This window comes from Pygoscelis adeliae, unplaced genomic scaffold (genome assembly GCF_000699105.1).
Source record: "Pygoscelis adeliae isolate BGI_AS28 unplaced genomic scaffold, ASM69910v1 Scaffold77, whole genome shotgun sequence".
Lineage (NCBI taxonomy): Eukaryota > Metazoa > Chordata > Aves > Sphenisciformes > Spheniscidae > Pygoscelis > Pygoscelis adeliae.
The window spans coordinates 1888473-1908346 of record NW_008825216.1 but is presented as its reverse complement, the minus strand read 5'-3'; the positions used below and the strand labels follow the sequence as shown (position 1 = coordinate 1908346).

The 19874-nt window shown below is 37.0% G+C and overlaps 1 protein-coding gene across 1 annotated transcript in view; it reads left to right on the top strand.

Moving 5' to 3' along the window:
- RYR2 (ryanodine receptor 2 (cardiac)) overlaps positions 1–19874 on the top strand; it is a 338959-nt gene that overhangs the window by 155475 nt on the left and 163610 nt on the right. Inside the window, exons 28-30 of the mRNA XM_009329215.1 lie at positions 8321–8468; positions 15486–15694; positions 17608–17782. Of these exons, the coding sequence (XP_009327490.1) occupies positions 8321–8468; positions 15486–15694; positions 17608–17782 (532 nt within the window). The remainder of the gene's footprint in view (positions 1–8320; positions 8469–15485; positions 15695–17607; positions 17783–19874) is intronic.

Here is a 19874-nt window from a genome sequence, read left to right as displayed (position 1 = left end):
TATTTTATCTACTGACTTTTAAAATACTGTCCTGAGGGTCAGCCTTGGAACTCGGGCCTCCCCTAGACTCCCTTTCTAATAAATGCCCTGCTTGCTGGATGAGAAAGCTCAACACGCAAATTAAATCTGCGCTTACTTATTACAGTTTACGGTCTGGTGTGAGAAAACTTGTGGAAGATAGAGGTGTAGTTTTGAACCCCTTAGTCTTGTAATTACTGAACTGTGCATTACCCATTTTCCACAAGTGTTTTAAAAATTGACACCTATATCCTCCAAGATATCTAACTGGACAAATAGGAATTAGGTATCTAAATCCATTTCGATGGCCAAGGACAAGTTGTCATATAAAGGGGTTATCAGTATCGCTTAGACCTGCTAAGTTTTAAAATAAATTGGTGGCCCCTAGTTAGGTTTTTGGAGATGTTTTAAGCAGTCAGTGTGAATCAGCTCTGATTTTGACTACCAGGTTGTGCTCTGAAAGAGATTTAGATAAATGCTTCTCCTCTAAATCTTGACTGGTCTTACGCATATGATCAGTATTGAACTGTTCTTACTTACTAAGGCAAAGACAATTATGGGCATGCAAAAAAGAACCTGGAGAATTTAAAAGGAAAAAGCTTAAGTGCCTATGAAGCTGAACACATTTGGAGTTGGAAAGCCACTTAATTGGGGTTTTGCAGTCTTGGGTGCTTCTGCTTTAAACATCCAAATATTTTGTTGGGTCTGATTCATTCAAACCGACTGAAGACTTTTGTGTGCTGAGTGGGGCACTGTTGTTGAGAATGTAACACAATGGTGTAGTGAACAGTGTCACAGTTATGCTTTCAGCAGAGGATGGTTGTTAAAGATCATCAAGAGCTCAGGAATATTCATGACCTTCAGGAAACAGATCAACAAGATCAGCAGTCTCCTTTACTCTCTTACTTTTGGCAGACAAATTACAGTAGTCTCATGTATGGTGAAACAGGTAGATGATGTCCTTGAAAACTTTCCCACCAATAGCATGTCCCGTAGAAGCTGCCATGCTTGGGGTGTTGATGTTGATTTCCTCTTAATTCAATTATTTTTCTCTTTTCAAATAATTAAGTTTATTTTCTTCTGGAGAGAAGACAGACAACTGAGTTCCAAGAGTGCTTACAATGTGCAGATAACAAATACCATTCACTAAAAGTCAAAAGAAGAGAGCAGAATAGCAAGGTGCTCCTTTCTGGGTGCAGTGCAAAGATGCTTCTCATTTAGCTGACATACATATCACATGGCAAGCTGCTAGCTGTTGTCCACACTGCTATGTGCTTCTGCTTGACTCCAACAATGGGTTTGTTTCATGGGCTACATTTTGTCATCCCATCATATTACTGTGACATGTTACAGTACTGTAATAAAGTGACATGATGTTATGCTGTACAGTACTACAAACAGATCTTGTAGAGCTATGAAATAGTTTCCTAAGGGAAAGAAGCTTACAGATGTTTGAAAGTAGAAGAACTAATCACTGGAAAATATGTTCTAAACAGCAATCGTGCTGTGGCTGTAGGATGGATTAGATGATCTAGTAGGTATGTTCCATCATGAGCGCTTCATCATTTTGGGATTATATAATATAAAAAAATTAAAGGGATACTGTCAAGTAGTTCATGTATAAACCATTTCTTTCCTGTTACAACCTGGTGGGGAAAATGCCTTCCAAGTTCTAGATTTATTTTTTTTTTCTTCTAAATCCACCACTGCTTGTCAGGATTTTTTCTTAACAAGAGATAGCTGTTCTTCCTGCATGACTATACACAGTATTTTTGTTCTGCTGCTGCAGAGCCAACCAGCCAGCCAGCAGAGGGAGCACAAGTTAACTAATAAATCCTGTTCCCAGAACTGTGCTGACAGCTGTGATGACACTGATCACAAACAAGTAAGTATTTTTTAGTAGGAGAGACTTGCAGTAGCTTATTGCTCCATGAAAGGAGCAGACGGAACAAAACAGGTAGGAAAAATACATATTTCTGCTTAAAAGAACGTATTAAACAGCAAGGGTAAGTGGAAAAGCAAGCGTAAAATCAGTATGAAAATACTTGACAGTGTCCCTTTAAGGGAGAACGTGGTTGCCTGCAGGTTGGTCTTCTCTGAACTGGGGAAATGGTAAATGATCAAAGACAGATAAGGGAGATAGATCCAGGCAAAGGAGCAATTTAGCCTTGGTGTAAGTCAATTAAAATAATCACATTTGTTCTATGAGAGGGCTTTTTTTTTTTTGTAATTATTTTTACATGTATGGATTTTGACATTATGTCCTATCATAATTACCTGAGATTTTGTTTGGGTATTTTTAAGGAATTTTTTATAACAAGCTGATTGAAAGATAGCATTGAAGTATAGAATGACGCGTTTACCATCAAATGGAAAATACTCAGAACTCGCATAAGTTTATCCATGAACTTACAATATTGGTTGACGTTCATAAAGGTGTGATGTCATGTATACAGGAGAATCTCAACTTTTATATAAGTAAGGAAAAGACAGAAAGAGAGAGAAAAGAGTCAAGCTTAGAGATCAGAAAGCAAATGAAAATAATTTGAAGTACATTAGCCACCCCCTCCCCCTTCCTGAATACATGACTTTTAGGTCTTCCCACTGATTGTGGGGGTCACAGCCAGAGATTCTGACTTTCAAATTTTGCTTATATGCATTGTCACATATGCAGATAGCTTAGTCAAAAGGTGTCTTGCTTTTTCTTCATGTTGTATTGTGTCTTGTGGCTGAAGAACCTAACAGTCAGAAACCTCATTTATATTGAGAAAAAAAAAATACTAAAAACCCCCAGAGCTTTAGCAATTGGTTAGAAGAATCAACAACCTAGAAAGTTCTTCCCACTGTGTGAAGAGCATCTTAAAAAAGATGCTCTGCACTTCCTGTCCTAGGATAATTAGTCAGGACTGTGAAGCAATTATCAAGTTTGATTTCTCGTTGGCCGAAAATGCAAGACAGTTTGGTCTTTTTAAGTCAGGATCTTACTTTTTTTAGGTTTTTGTAGAAAGCATATGAAATCACTATTTGATCAGGAGTTGGTCTTCTCAGACTGCCTAGTGCTGCAATGCAAGAGTGGCACTGTTCTGGAAATTCAGACTGAGGAAATATGGACATATGGGAAAAATCACAAGTTGAAAGCTTGTCACTTATTTTGTCATTATATATATATAAAAAGGCATCTTGTCCTTGTAAAAACTACTTACGTTACCTCACTTTCACATTTTATATTATTTATACTGATATATTAGTTCCTTCCGTTTGTAGTCAGGGCACATTCTGCCAGGCATTCCATATGGGTACGGTCCTCAGTGAAGACGGTAGAAGCTGTACACATACTTCTAAGGATACACATACTTTTAAGGACAGAACTCAGCTGCTAGTATGCCAGGTTATGAACACAACCTCTGCTTTGGGTGGATATATTTAGGATATTTGTTAACATTGCCAAGAATATGGCTTCATGAGGACTTTATTGTGCTTTCCAGTTTTAATGACTCTGGAATCTTGAAATGACCTACTTACTAAATACCAATTTAGAATTACATTTTTCCTTTTACCCCTATAAAATAATTTTTAATGGTTTATGGTTAAACATGAGCTGTAATGATAAGTGCAGAAAAGCTGGACGTCTGGATAACAAGATATGGAACGTATGGTGTAGGTAAATGATCCTGTTCACAGTGTGTCTGCTGCACACTCACACCGTGGCTCACTGAGCTGGGTTTCTGACAGCATTGCTGGCAAGCTCACCAGTAGCATTTGTTGTGGCAATTGCTCAGAAATCTTTGTGGAAGTGCAAGATCCACAGACGTGGCAGCAAGCAGAGTCAATTCACAGCTGTGGAATGAGTGTTTTCTAATGGTGCAAAATGAAGCCAGGAAAACAAGAGCACGTCTGTCTCACTGAATATGTGCTGAAATACATTTGCTTTGTGCTTGTCCTTTAACAGCCTTGGTTATGGGAACAAAATCATTTCAGTACCACACAGAATATCTATCTGTACAGCTCTAACACTTTAAATCACGAAATTTAGGATCCCCTTAAATTATTATCATGTTTTTCCTGCACTCTTTCTAGTCTGTGTTTTCATTTTTCAGTCTTTTCCTGTCTGTCTTTTTGATAGGCACTTATTTATGTATGTTTCTGGTGTCTTTTTGTTCCTTTTAGTCTAGTGATCTGTGCTGTTCCTGAACTTCTCAGAGCTTTGGGGAGGCCCAGGAGTGCACGGGTTTGCAGTATCACATTTATAGTTCTGAGAACTATATTACGCTTTATCATTTCAGATGTCTTTTAGAGGTTTATATGAGGCTTTGGTTTTTGTTACTGAATTACTTCTGAAGAATACAACTTTATTACACACACTATCTTTAATAGGTTTTTCTTTTAGGGCTGCTTATAGAATTTGACTATGGTTTTCTATGCTGCTGTAGACAGTATATTGAGTCCTCTTAGAATCATAGAATCATAGAATCATTAAGGTTGGAAGAGACCTCCAAGATCATCGAGTCCAACCATCAACCCAACACCACCATGCCCACTAAACCATGTCCCTAAGCGCCTCATCTACCCGTCTTTTAAATACTTCCAGGGATGGTGACTCAACCACTTCCCTGGGCAGCCTCTTCCAATGTTTAACTACTCTTTCAGTAAAGAAATTTTTCCTTACATCCAATCTAAACCTCCCCTGGCGCAACTTGAGGCCATTTCCTCTCGTCCTTTCGCCAGTTACTTGGGAGAAGAGACCAACACCCACCTCGCTACAACCTCCTTTCAGGTAGTTGTAGAGAGCGATGAGGTCTCCCCTCAGCCTCCTTTTCTCCAGGCTAAACAACCCCAGCTCCCTCAGCCGCTCCTCATAAGACTTGTTCTCCAGATCCCTCACCAGCCTCATTGCCCTTCTCTGGACACGCTCCAACATCTCAACATCCTTCTTGTAGTGAGGGGCCCAAAACTGAACACAGTATTCGAGGTGCGGCCTTGTTTCGTTCTTACTCTTACATCTGTCTATGCAAGTTGCAAGACCAGTTGCTAGATCCAGTGTGCTACGTGATGCACTCACTGAACGAATGAATGCAGTTCTGCACCTCTCAGCTCCCACTGTGTTTCCTCTGTGAATTATCTTGCAGCAGTGTTCATTACCTGTAATGGAAGTTTTAAAAGGCTTGTTGATATTTGTTGGTGTGTGCGTTTAGGTACCTTTTTCTGTAGTTCTTTTCTATTACTTTTAAGAGCTATATTCAGTTAGTGCCATTGTTGACCAATTATCGCCTATTTCAAATCCATTTATACCCTACAAATAACTATATGTGTGCTGATTCAGATAATTCTTTGTCTGTCATTTGCTGTATGTAGCAAAATCTGTAGTATACACTATAAAGTAATACTGACTTTTCATGGTCAGTGTTACATCACTCAAGTTTAGCATTATTTATTATTAATTCCTTCCATTTATAGTCAGGGCACATTCTGCCAAGCATTCCAACTTTTCATGGTTGCAATGCTTTCTTTTACTTGAGTAACTCCAAATTAAATTCTAAATGACTAATGCAATGTTTGTGTTACATTAAAGGAAGAGAAAGTTGTGTAATAAAATATATAGGCTTTTTTCCTTTTTTTTTTCTGTGATATTATAGGTTCTGAATTCAAACCCAAAGAATTATATAAACTTCATGTGTGCTACCCAGACAAACCATTTTAAACAGAATCTTGTCAACAAGCTTAAGTTTGGGTTTTTTTTGTCTTCTGGAGGAGATCTGCTTTTCTTTTTCTTTCAAATGACTTGGAGACCAAGTAGTTGCCGGACAAACTCTATACAAAACACAGTCTTCTGATGAAGCATTAGACTGTCAAACCTAGAAAATTCTGGCAAAAAATTAAAAACTTAGGCTGAGTTTTCCTTCTTTTAACAGTCTACAATATAAAACAATAAGTTTTCTGTAGTGAATAGGAAGAATTAAGTCTATGTACGAATTGCAAATGTACTTGATAAAAATTACCATTCTTAGCTAATCAGTTTTCTTGTTGACTTGATTGTGACTGTGCAAAGCTCAATCACTGTATAAGATCATTCTCTTGATTAGCTACACTTAAACCACAAAGGTGCAGAAGACCGTTAGTACAAAAACTTAGGATGAGTTCTTAATTCAGCAATAAGTAAAGCATTCAAAATTTAGAAAAAAAAGAACAAAATTATTAAAAGAAAAATTCCTTCTCATATTTGTATTTAAAGAAGTAGCCGAAGTCTTGAATGGGTGAAAAAGGTCACAATATTAAATAAAATCAGACCCAAGGAAAAAAATATTGTAGAATCAAGGTCGTTTAATACTTATGATTTCTTTATGCTTTTTTTCGCTCACTCTGATTTTGTGCTTAGACAGTTTTAAAAGGACTTATACTATATTTCATTATCATACATTGTTATCAGCTAATTGCCAGTATGTTAATGTGTGTTAATGGTTGCTATGACAATTACCAGTGCATTAGTCTAACTGTGTATCATGCATAAGAAGTTACATAATTGTTATTCCAAACTTCTGATTCATATTTTTAAAGACAGTACTTCATGATATCTTTTGGACATACAGTGTTTTCCAAGACAAATAATTAAACCCATGGTGTTTCATCTCTGATGTTAATTTGAATATTCTTAGATCAAATAATAATTCCTTATAACATTTACTTCAGCATTTGTTTGGTCCATTCTGTTCTGGAAGCAGCCCTTTTCCACATCTACCAAATTAAATATTAGAAAAAAGGGGATGTCAACTCAAGTGTTTGGAATAAATATGGAAAGTAGTCCCTTCAAATGGTCCTTGTGTTGGCCCTGTCACTGTTCTTCCCACTGAATATAACTAGATCTGATATGGTGTAGTAATATGTGTCCCCAGCAATGCATTATCTTTATCTTTCTGTTAGCCCTTTTAGCATATAGGTAATGTTTGTCCTGTAGTATTTCTTCTCCTAGAAGGATCACTGGTAGGACCAGATTTCATCAAACACTGGTTAATAACTGCACTTTAATATTTACTCACCATGATAAGGCAAAAGGCAGATAGCCTTGTATCTAAGCATTTAAAGGACAAGAAAAGATGCCTGCAAGTATTTGTCAGAATGGATGTGCCATTTCTTTTCTGCTTGCAAAGGTAGAATGAAAACCACACACATTCTTAAAAGTAGAACTGTAATGCCATAAAAGAAGTAAGATACTTTGACTATAGGCACTGTTTTCTAAAATAATAGGGACTATTTTTGCACTTCTTAGTAAGTCTGACCAATCATAAAAGCCTCTCAATGTCTTTGGTATTTGTATCCAAGAGAACAAACAGCAAGTATTTTTTTGTCTGTCCAGTCTTTATTTATTAAAATAAGATATTAGGAAGAACATGGAGAGTTCTTTGAATGTTTTCGCTCACTGCCAAGAAATACTGACAGGATGTGAGAAGAAAATGTAGACAAGAAAACAATTCTATTAGTCACTAAAAGTTTTGTTAGTCATATAAATAATCCAGTTAATCAATGCTTTCAAACAAGAATTTTGCAGTAGAGGAAAACCTAATCGATGTTGTGTTAATAAATCTAAAATGCAAAGATTAAACCTTACCAATACATTAATTTCAGCTGGAGGAGAGGCTACGTTAAATTACCTATTACAAAAATTCTGCACATTAAGCACATTCATCATATTCTTACAAGACCCTTTATTTTTGAAAAATGCGTTTTAAGTATTTAACATAGTAAGGCACAGGTTTGTTATCTATTTTTTTATTTATTAATTAATATTGCACGTATTTATTAATATTCTTTTATTAGTGTTTTATCTTGTTCTTTTGTTTATATCTTGTATATTCTTTGGGGTTTTTATATATCTTGTATAGTGCTATAATTAAAAAAAGGCTATATATTTGTGGTACAGTAATATCTCTGAGCTTTAGTTATGTACTAGCTTCTTGTTATAGTAGCTGCTTCATAAACAGTGTACAAAATATAATCCCTTTGACTTTTCAGTCAAACTTTGCCTTTATCCTTGTTCTTGTTGTTTGTATTGTTGTCCCGTAAGTAAATTTGATAGAAAGTGAATGCGGGTATAAGCCACGCAGTTTCGTTTATTTGTGTATTAATTGCTTTTTTAGGAAATTCAGTATTGTTACTAGTTTCTAGACTATTGCAACTTCTTTGAATCCTTGCTGTATTTGCAGTTCCATGATTTCAGTTGGTATAAATAGTAATTTTTATACTGCTGCTATAGCAGAATTTTGTCTTTAAGACATTCTGAAATTGAATTGATTTTTCATACTTAACGCAGGATGTGAAAAATCGACGAAATCCTCGCCTGGTACCTTATGCTCTTTTGGATGATAGGACAAAGAAGTCAAACAAAGACAGTCTTCGGGAAGCAGTCCGCACCCTGCTAGGCTATGGTTACAACCTGGAAGCTCCTGATCAAGATCATGGTAATTAATTTTGTTGTTTTGATCTTCTAAAAAAAAAAAAAATTAGAATATTTCACTCCAGTACTAGATTTGTAGGTCCAATAAAACAATCTTAACAGGTACAGTGTCTTCAAAGCTAATAGGTGCTTTTCTCCATCTTTTGTTGTTTATATTTCCCTTTGATCTTACTTTCCGTATTGTTTCCTTTTATTGTCCTGTGGCCTCAAATGAAGAATTACAAAATGAAACATTTTTACATTTTAAATCAGTGATACAGTTTCTCTGTATTTCGTACACTTCCTTTCACTGTTCATTTTGTAGATTTGATAGTTCAGATGAATCAAAATTAAAAGCTTAAGAAATTTAAATCAGGATTGTGAATACTACAAGACACAACCCTAAAATACAGAAAATAAAGAAATATATGCTTGCTCAATATATGGCCTCATGCCAGGGAAGAAAATGTATGGTTACATTTTTAATATGTGCATAAATATGTGAAGTTCCCCAATCTAAAATTGAGTTTTTAATTAAAAACTTTTTAATTAGTACTGTATTTGTTATTTCAAGACAGAATAGCAAAATTGCTAAGAGAAAGATCATATGTAAATGCAGTAGATGTGAATTTTATATTCCTGCAATTTTAACTCTAAATAATGAAGAATTCTACGGTTCATGCACAATCTTGTATTTAAACACTTAAAGCTACAAGATGAAACTTTCAAAGATGAATGCCTACAAACCAAATTCCTGTGAATGCCAAACTGGAAGTCTAGAATTAGATAGTTTGTTAGAGCATTTAAGCTTCCTGGACTTTCTCAGGTCTTTGAAGCTGAATAGACTGTAAGTAAATTTTAACTTCTTACAAATGTTTTCTTTGAATTTGCATCATTGCCAGATGGAATATTTTATTGATACTGCGGGCAGTATTTTCAGCATGTATAGTTTGAGTTTGAGACATCCTAAACAAAAAAAACCTGTGGAAAGCTATATAAACTTTTAATAAACAAGTTTTAAAGAAACAGTGCACAACATTTACCTCAGTAACTGCAGAATATAAAATATTAAGAAAGTAAAAGAAATCAGGAGACATAATGTACAAATAAAATTCTCTTATAGATTTTGGCTTTTAAAACAACAGTTTTCTGTCATGCTGAGATCAAGTTGTAACAGAACACAAGACAGGGATATTCTTGGTACTGTACTGTCATTCTGGAACACTCTGCACATACGGAAAGGAAATGGTAACATAATAGATATAACCCCTCAGCAGCCGTATTCTAGAAGTTCATTTGGAGATCTGGAAATGGAATAATCAAATCAAAATTGAAACTTAGATCCTTATAATCTCAGCAAAGTGATGAAAAGTTGAGGAATATGTCTAAACCTTATCCTATCAATATATTGATTAATAAATGATTATTTTTCCTGCTTTATATAGTGATATTATTGTTAAATTTAGACCTATTTAGGCCATAGACCTTCAGTAAAGCATTTCTGCAGATCTAACTCATACTCAAAACATACACAGGGAACTTGCCATTTGCAATTTCTTTTCAAAAGCACATGCATGCTCTCATCCTCAGCTTTTATGAGAGGCTGCTATTAAATTACACTTTTAAATACGAGGCATCACTGATACCATGAGTGTGTAACAAGGCTGGATTGCTGAATGGGCAAAACAATCTGTTTCTTAGTGGAGTAGATTGTGTTGGTGGCAAAATGCCATGGTCTCACTGTTAAATCTGCCTATGCCAAGTCAGGAGAGTTTAAGGATGCTGCATAATCTTGTAATTTCTTCCCCTCCCACTGTGGGAAGGAGATGCTGCGTAGAGAGAGCAAGCATGGATTCTGCTTGGTTCTGAGAAAGTGGGTTGGCTTTTGCCTCTTATGAAGATAAAGGGGCTGTCTGGTGGTGTAGGGTGAGAGGAAGAGAGGTCACGCTCATTTTCCACAATTTCCTCCAAATCTCACTAAACAATATTAATCCCCTTTCCTCGTTTACATCTCTGAGAACCATGTGCCCCTGCCTTTCCTTGTGAATGAGCTGCTGGAAAATTTTATTTTTTCCTTACAATGCAGAGATCCTTGAGATAGTTCTGTGTATGGAGTTGCTAATGAAATGTAAACAACACAACTGCAATCCTTGCATCTGAAAGGTGTCATCAATCCTGTTGCAAAATTCCCAGAGGAAAGGAACTGCAGAACAGTGTCCCACAAACTGGTCTGTCTTGAACAAGACTGGAATTGCATTCAGCAAAAGATTTTTGTACTCATTTTGGGGATTTAGGTTTTACAGTTTATGAGCCTCTCAAGTTTTTGAGATGTATAAAACATGTCATAGGGAACTCCTTTCATCAGCCAAAATCCATACTGTTTTTAAAGGATTTAGAGCCCTCTAGTGGTGTTCTGCATCTCCGTTGATTAATTTTATTTTAAACATTGATTTACAAAGCTGTATAGGGTCATTTTTAATGTTGTTGTTGTTGTTATTATTATTATTATTATTATTATTTACTGGTTTCCCACACCAGCTGTATTTTTGAGATTGCTTAGAATCTAGAAAGGATTAGGTTACTTAGAATCTAAAAAGGCAACAAATTCTCAGTTCCCATGCTTTGTGGTGTGTTGTCTCCTGTTCATCTCCTCCTCCTCCTCCTCCTCACAATAGGTTGAGGTATTGAGGGTCTTCAAAAGTGTTTTTAAGGCATTAATTGTGTAGACCATCAAAGAGAAAAATTTACTGATACAGAATTATGTGGCAAAGAGTTCAGGGTTTCTTACAGGAAACTTAATGAGCCTGACCTAACTGAAGTCAGGCATTTGGTGGCATGAGAAGTGATAGTAAGTTCTGAGGGATGTGATTTTATAGGCTATTCAAGATAATATTGGAAATGTGGACCTTGATGTGGCTGAGAAAACAGAAGAGGAAGGGAGAGGTTCTTAATACAGTCTAACAAACAGACAGGTAGGTGCAGATGTATTTGAGCTTATAAGAAATTCAGAAAGAGGAGGAATTATAGTGGTCAGACTGGAGTATTGAATTTCCAAAAGCTGCGCAGGCTTTAATACCTTGCAAATTTGTGGAAGAAGATCCAGAATGCTTTAAGCATTCTTTTTCCTAATCTGAGAAAAAGAGTCAGAGTGATCCCTGAGTTATGTGATTTGATTAATGGAAAGAAAACTGTATAAAATACCGGAGAATAGAGTAGTTTACAGAAGAAAGATCAAGGGTTTGATTCAGCATTACTTCTTGTGCTTTGTGACATTGTTCTCATCTTTTTCATCTTTTTAAAGTGTGATTTTTGTCATTTCAAGCTACCTTATGGTTTGAATTGATAGTAAGGTCTTGGAAAGAAGTGTCAGAAACAGACTGTAGGACTGTGTAATAAAATAAGTAAGGAACAGCGCAGGAGGTTTGTATGTAAATAAAAAATATGTGGAGTAGTGAAAGACAGCTCAGGGAGGGAAAACTTACTATATACTGATATAAAATATTGAAGGAAAGCAGAAAGAAGATAGGATTAAAAGTGTTTAAAAGGATGTTAGGTTTGGCCATCTCGAAGGCACCAAGTAAACTTATGAGTATTCAACTAGTATTCATGAGTAAATGTTCTTAGGCAATTTCTGAGAACATTTTCCATAGGTAGTAAGTGGATGCCACATGGCTGTAGATGAATCAATAAAGGCATCTTTTCAAGACAGTATGTTCAGTGCAGTGAGGGAAAGAAGAAAATTAGGGAAGTAGGTGAGTCTACAATTTGTGTTTTTGTGAATGACAGAAACAAAAGTACATTTCTATTGGAACAGATTGATCTGGAATGGATGGTGGGATAACACAGGAAAAGAGAGGAAGTGGGAGCAAAGGAGCGGGGTAACCCACAAGGGAACTGGGATGGATAGATGGAGAGTTGGATCAGAGCTTAGAGATCCAAGTCCAAAACTTTATTGTTTGTTAGTTGTCAAGAAAAAAGGGGAAAATAGATTTATTTATGTGTCTCAAAGTGGTACATGTACCAGCATACTTTTTCTCCATTTAAAAATCTTCACTTAAACATTCCACAGATGTTATAAAGCAGAAATGGGAGGCACAAACTAAGCTTGTTTCTACTGCTGTTACAGAGCAGACAGAATACCGTCTTTACATTTTTACCCTTCGCTTGAGGTTTCTTTTCTCCTCTGTCTCTGAAGCAGCCCAATAACAACCCAGCTTATATTTTTTCAATATTTTTTATGCCATTATTCTTTCATGGAGTAAGAGAATCAGTGAACACATTTAGAAGAAACAAGCTGCATTTGTCAAAGTTTAACTTTAGCCTCCTTTGAAACTCTTCATGTAGCCGTTTTGGTCTTTGAGAAAAGATACTTATAATTACCTGACAAAGAGTGAATTTTAACTTAAACACTTTTAAACTAGCTTGTTATGAATCACTTACAATTAAGAGAATTTTGGAATGAAGCATAGTAAGCTATGATTAGATAAGCACGTATGATCATGCTACAGATACTTAACCAAATGAATCAGTGTCCGTGAAAACTTCTGTTTTCACACAGCTGTTAATGTTAATTTATTTTACACTCCACTGCACTAGACAAGAAATGTGAACAAGCTCTTTTCCTTCATCTCAGCTTGACAATTGACAAACAGTAACTTTGAAGTGAGAAGTGGCAGTTTTTAAGGCCCTCTATGAAATCTCATAGTCATCTGACTCTCTCTTCAACAGTTTGAGAGAGAATAAAGGGGAATAGTCAACACAATTCAAACTTGACATCTTGTTATTTCTGTTATTTCACTAGCTAAATAATATTTTCTAAATAGTACCTTGGCTGTGACTAGGTTTTCCTTTGTTCTTGAACAGTAACTTGCCTTGCCTCGAACTACTTTTATGCCCTCCTTAAGGGCATCCTTATTCTTTCCAGACTTGCTACCCTTTATCTTGACAGAAGTTAATATATTTTTTCCTGAAGCAGGAGTTATAATCACTTTGGGATTTTTGTTGTTGTTAAAGCTTCATGCAAAACTTCCTTTTATGATTCCTATCCTCCATTTTCCATTGCTTCTGCAAAAACATCTAAATCACAACCTTCCTTCTATTATTTATTATAATAACTGAGAAATATAGTAATAAATTTTTATAACAATGACATACCTAAGAAATCTGACTTTTAGAATATAAATGAGAAGACTAGGTGAACTGATCGCAATCTCTAAGTAAAGAAGATGTCTCAGTTGAGGAATCTTGTCTCAAATGTTTGTCTTTTATGGTGATTGGAAGATTAATTTGGTCTGTATTTTGTTGGGGTTTGTATGTTTGGTGTTTTTGTTTTGTTTAAAATAACTGAGAGCCCAGTTCATAGAATCACAGAACTGTTGAGGTTGGGAGGGACCTCTTGAGATCATCTGGTCAAGCAGGGTCAGCTAAAGCAGGTTGTCCAGGACCATGTCAGATGGGTTTTGATTATCTCCAAGGATGGGGTCCCCACAACTTCTCTGGCAACCTGTTCCAGTATTTGACCACCCTCACAGTAAAAAGCGTTTTCTTGTGTTCAGATGGAATTTCAAGTTTCTTTAACTTGTGTCCATTGACTCTTGTCCTGTCACTAGGCACCACTGAGAAGAGTCTGTGTCCCTCTTCTTCATTCCCTCCCACCAGGTATTTACACTCATAAATGAGATTCCCCCTGAGCATTCTCTTCTCTGGGCTGAACAGTCCCAGCTCTTTCTGCCCCTCCTCATAAGAAAGATGCTCCAGCCCCTTACTCATCTTTATGGCCCTGTGCTATTCTTGCTCCAGTAAGTCGGTGTCTTCCTTGCACTGGTGAGCCCAGAACTGGACCCAGCACTCCAGATGTGTCCTCGCTAGTATTTCTTCACCAAAAGGGTCATCAAGCATTGGAACAGGCTGCCCAGGTTGAGTCACCATCCCTGGAGGTATTTGAAAGACGTGTAGATGTGGCGCTTACGGCCATGGTTTAATGGTGGACTTGGCAGCGTTAGGTTAATGGTTGGACTCTATTATCTTAAAGGTCTTTTCCAACCTAAATGATTCTATGATTCTAAGTAGAGGGGAAGGATCACCTCCCTGGACCTGCTGGCAAGGCTGTTCCTTATGCAGTCCAGGATACTTCTGTCATTCTTTGATGAGAGGCTACATTACTGGCTTATGTTCCACTTGTCTACCAGGACCCCGAGGTCCTTCTCTGCTGAGCGGGTTTCCAGCTGCTCAGCTCCCAGTGTATTCTGTTGGCTGGGGTTATTCCTCCCCAGCTGCAGGACTGCATTTCCCCTTGTTGAACTTCATGAGATTCCTCTCAGTTCAATTCTCCAGCCTGTTGAGGTCCCTCTGAAAGGCAGCACAACCGTCTGGTGCATCAGCTGCTCTTTCCAGTTTTGTGTCATCTGCAGACTTGCTGTGGGTGTACTCTGTTCCATTATCCAGGTCATAAATGAAGATGTCAAACAGCACTGGCTTCAATACCCCTGTAGACTCCAGTACGCCTGGGGTACTCCACTACAGCACCCATATTGGTCTGCCTGCATATCTTGACCCATGAGTTCTGAACTGGCTCCTGAACCATCCCAAGGCAGTTCTCCATGTGTTCCAGCTGCTCTCTCACATAAAGGGCAACTCTTTCTCATAACCTTCCCAGCCCGTCCTTCCTAAAAAACATGTATCCATCCATTGCAATACTCCAGTTGTATCATTTATCCCACCATGTTTCTGTGATCCCAATGAGGATCGTAGCCTGGTAACTGCACGCAGACTTCTAAGTTCTCCTCCCCTGCCCCCCCCCATGCTAGATGAATTAGCATAGAATCATTTCAGAGAGGTACCCAAACATGCTGATTCCCCAGAATGGGCAAGGGTGCTTTCACTGTAAGGCTGTTCTGCAGGCACTTTCTTCTTTGCATGCCTATGCTCAGAGGGATTCCTTTGCCTTTTGTTTTCAATGCCTTCGTTTTGTCAGTAGTTGAGTACAGTACTTTCTGTGTTGGGTTTTTTTTCTTCACTTTTTTTTATTTTTTAAACCTTACAGCGACGAGACTGGATGTGTGCAGTGGGATAATGGAAAAATTCAGGATCTTCCGCACAGAAAAGACTTATGCAGTGAAGGCTGGGAAGTGGTACTTTGAGTTTGAGGCAGTTACTGCAGGAGACATGAGAGTTGGCTGGACCAGGCCAGGTTGTCTGCCAGATCAGGAACTTGGCTCAGATGAAGAAGCTTTTGTTTTTGATGGCTTTAAGGTTTGTATATGTTTATCTGTAATAATATGTGTGATTGCAAAACTTTTAATTTTGCGTCTTATTCCATGTGTCATTCCCTCAACTTAGTTGCCTTCTCTTCTTTCATTTGTGTTTTATGAAATTATTTCTCTTTCTCTTTGAGGGCCTAGGGGGATCAATGTCACCTGAAAAAATAGTGAGCAGGGTTTGGCATTTCTATAATTTTTTTCACAGCTTCACAGTATTTGTACAATATACATAAAGCATTGAAAATCTAAGTGACTTACTGAAATTCAAAATACTGGCAGAGCTGTAGTTAACTATGAATCATTTCTTTAAATTTTTACTCTGTTGTTCTCTCTGTAAGAAGTGCCATTAGGGAATAAATATGGTTAAGATTATTAGCAGTAAGTGTTTGAGGCAAACTTTGATACAAGTTTTTTATAGGAATGTAAAAGTTACAAAGTGTATACCTAGTTTTTCATGGAAATCCTTACAGTTTAGAGTAAATGAAGTATGATAGAACCAGTAATTTTTGCTCAAATTTAACTCTGCATGAGACAATGCCAGATTGAAATCTAGTAGTAAAAATATACAGGAAACCAAACTATTTTATATGTTACTGATTTTCATCAGAATAGATTAAATGACTCATTAAAACTTTGTATTTCAGTATGAAGGCAAGTGCAACCGCTATCCAAACCATAATTGCTGTTAAGGCTACTGATGACTCATGTCAAAATGTTTCTTTTGTCTGATGTTTGAAGTAATTTCCTTTATTACTATTACAATATGTAACAGAAGTGTACAGTATTCCTGGCTGTTCCTGGTCAGATCAAGCTCTCAAGCTGTATTTTATTCATGTTGTTGGATTTTAATTTTTTTCCCAGTCTTGTATTACATGAGAAGATGCCTTAAGAGAACTGAAAAGTTGGTTTTGTAAAATATCTGATTGGCTTAAGTAAACTGTTCAAGTCCTGTGTCTTTACTAGAATAGTTGTGTAGTAGTTTGCCTTCTGAATCTTAGGTTTTGACCTTTAGGTCTCAATCCACAAAACTATTTTGTTGTCTTTGATTTTGATGGGTTCTCTCCTTTGTTGGAGAAAACTTTTGACCTTCAGGATACACAGAAAGGCTCATTTGTCTTGTAGGATACAGAGGATAAAAATCTACTTGTGATGGAATATATGAGTAGGGAACCTATTTGTTATTAACACTGCTTTGTTTTATGTGTGTTACAACAGTGCTTAATAGATGTTAATTTATTTGAATTCCAATCCAAGACCCCATCTAAAGCCCTTGCAGTCTTTGACTTGAAGGTCAGTCATAGGAATCATTAATTATGCCCTCAGCTACTCTGGAATCTATCAGAAGCCCAGAGTGCTCGTCCCATCCACACACAATTCTGTTCCTTCCAAAATCTGGTATGGCAGGAAGTTTAATTTATTTTGTACACAACATTTTTAGAATTGCACTTAAGGAAACAATGAAGTTTGTCTGGAAGCAATGAATTTATAGGCTACTAGATTAAATAAAAGCAATTGCTTAAAAAAAGTTTGTGAAGCAGCTATTTAACATATTAATTGATAGCATATTATTTTCATTACAAGTCTCTCATGGAGCTTCTGCAGAAAAATAAGCCATGCTCTTACTTGTTACTAAAATGTTGAAATAGCAATTTTCCCTGTCAGCTCACTTAGCAACGTTTTACAATGCTGATGTGAGGGATGCTTGCAGGAAGTTAATTGTCAGATTTCCATTTTCAAAGTCAACTTGGAGTACTCACAGGCATAGTTTTGGAATGGTATGCTGTGACAGTGTTAATTTTAGTGCTGTCTTAATTGAGGGGGCTAATTATTAGTTGTACCACTAAGGGAGAGAGGAATACATACATTGTCACTATTACTCCTTGAAGTTCTTTTAATCCTTTTCAGGCACAGCGGTGGCATCAGGGTAATGAGCATTTTGGCCGCTCTTGGTTGGCAGGAGATGTTGTTGGATGTATGGTTGACATGAATGAGCACACGATGATGTTCACCTTAAATGGTGAAATCCTGCTTGATGACTCAGGTTCAGAACTTGCATTCAAGGACTTTGAGGTTGGTGACGGTAAGTACTGTAATACATTGTGCTGTTAACTTGCTGTCGTTTCCCAATTTTTGCTCCGGCTTCCCTTTAATGTGGTGTGCTTCTTGTTTTTCTCTGCCCCTCCCCCCCCCGGGAACTACCCCTTGTCCTTTTCTCTATTTCATTAGTATCAAGCCTTTGGAAAGGAGGCGTGCTGGGTGTGAGGATGAGGCAAGGCCTTTTTCTGTGGTGAACTTTGCAGCCATCTTTTTTTTTGATCAGTCCTTTTGACTGTTTTGCAGGGATGTGTCTGGGGTTTCAAATTCACGACATTTAACATTTCATCTGCACTGCAGCAGGTCACCATATGATATAATAGAATCATAGAATGAATCATAGAATGGTTTGCGTTGGAAGGGACCTTTGAAGATCATCTAGTCCAACCCCCCTGCCATGGGCAGTGACATCTAAATTTTATGTAGATCAAGTACTGAAATACTACCAAATTTTTTTCAAATGAGTGAGACCATGTGGTAGGCAGTTTAAGACAGCTTTAAGGTTTTGTTTTAGCTCTGGGAGGAGAAATGACACCTGATCCAGGGTAAAGCCAGCTGGTACAAAGTTAGCCTCCAAAATTTTTTACTTAATTGTAAACCAGCAGATTGACTTTTGTGCCTGTTGTTGTAGTTTTCTTCTTGCAGCTTTCAGAGTCTACAAGCAGGTTTTAGTTTGCCATGAAGCTGTAGCTTATGAGATTGCAAAAGATGGCAAAGATTGTGAGGTTGTGTCAGGTGCCAGATTGATTCTATAGCACAAAAGTATTTTTGTTTATAAATGTAAATACATACTTGTGTGTGAATAGGTACATAAAAGGGTAAGAAATTACATTAATGTAGATAACTGCCTAAAATTTCTGACCTATGCTAATGTAAAAACAAAAATTTTAAGCTTTAATCTTTCCCTTTCATTTCTAGTAGGTACATATGTGCTGTCATTTATATTATACATCTGTTAAATAATACATCTGTGTTTGAGAGAGAAAGTTAAATTTTTTGAACAGTAAAAGCTGCAAATGATACATTTGGATTACTGATCCCTATTCCTAGGGGAAATATGGCTCTTATACCTATTAATAAGGTAGTTCCCTGTGTCCTGGTTTCGGCTGTCATTGATAACAGCTGACATGAGAAGCCGAAAAGTCCTTGACTAGTGTAAGCACTACTTAGCAACAACTAAAACATCGGTGTGTTATCAACATTATTCTCATCCTAAATCCAAAACACAGCACTATACCAGCTACTAGGAAGAAAATTAAATCTATCCCAGCTGAAACCAGGACACCCTGCTTGAATTTTAACCACTTTACTTTCATCTAGATTTCAGAGTATTTTACTTCCAGGAATGCTTTGGGCAAAGAATTTTTTCTTTTTCCCTTCTTCTGCCATACCGTAAGAATTAGGAACAATTTAATTGGATTTAAAATGAGATAATTGCCACAAATTTTCTAAACTCATGCCCGTTACTTTACTGCCTTCAGATTTCCTTAAATACTGTGATAATATGATGAGGGAAAGGGATGCGTGAATTGGCTTACTGTTAGTGGTATAGGCATAAAATCATCCTGGTGCCATTAAATTATAATGGTTTTCCAGTTATTAGGCAGCATAATCCCATTGAGGGGTGAGGGATTCTGAGAGAAACTGGAATTCCATGAAATTCTGAAGACAGCCTGTTTGACCACTGTTTTGATTTCGATGTTGATGAAATCACAGCGGTGTAGTTTTCATGGTACTTGTTTCTAGCTGCAGGTTCAGATTTAAACAGATCTCTGAGTCTGAAACTGCTAAAGTAGTTCCTGGTTTGACGTGGAGCCCGAAGGCCTTGGTCACCAGGTTAAAGACTTAATGTCAGTGTCGAGCTTCTCAGATTTTTCACAATATCCCTTTAATTCACATTAAGTGTCATGTTTGTAGGCGAGCTTGCCTTTGAAATAAGATCTCCTATTCTGTTTTCAAAGTAATGTGCTGATTGATCTCAGATTTAATAACTCCAGATCAATATTTGTAAATATTATGGGTATTTCACATACAATTTGGGGGGGGGGGGGGCATCTTGGGGTGGGGGGTGTAAACCA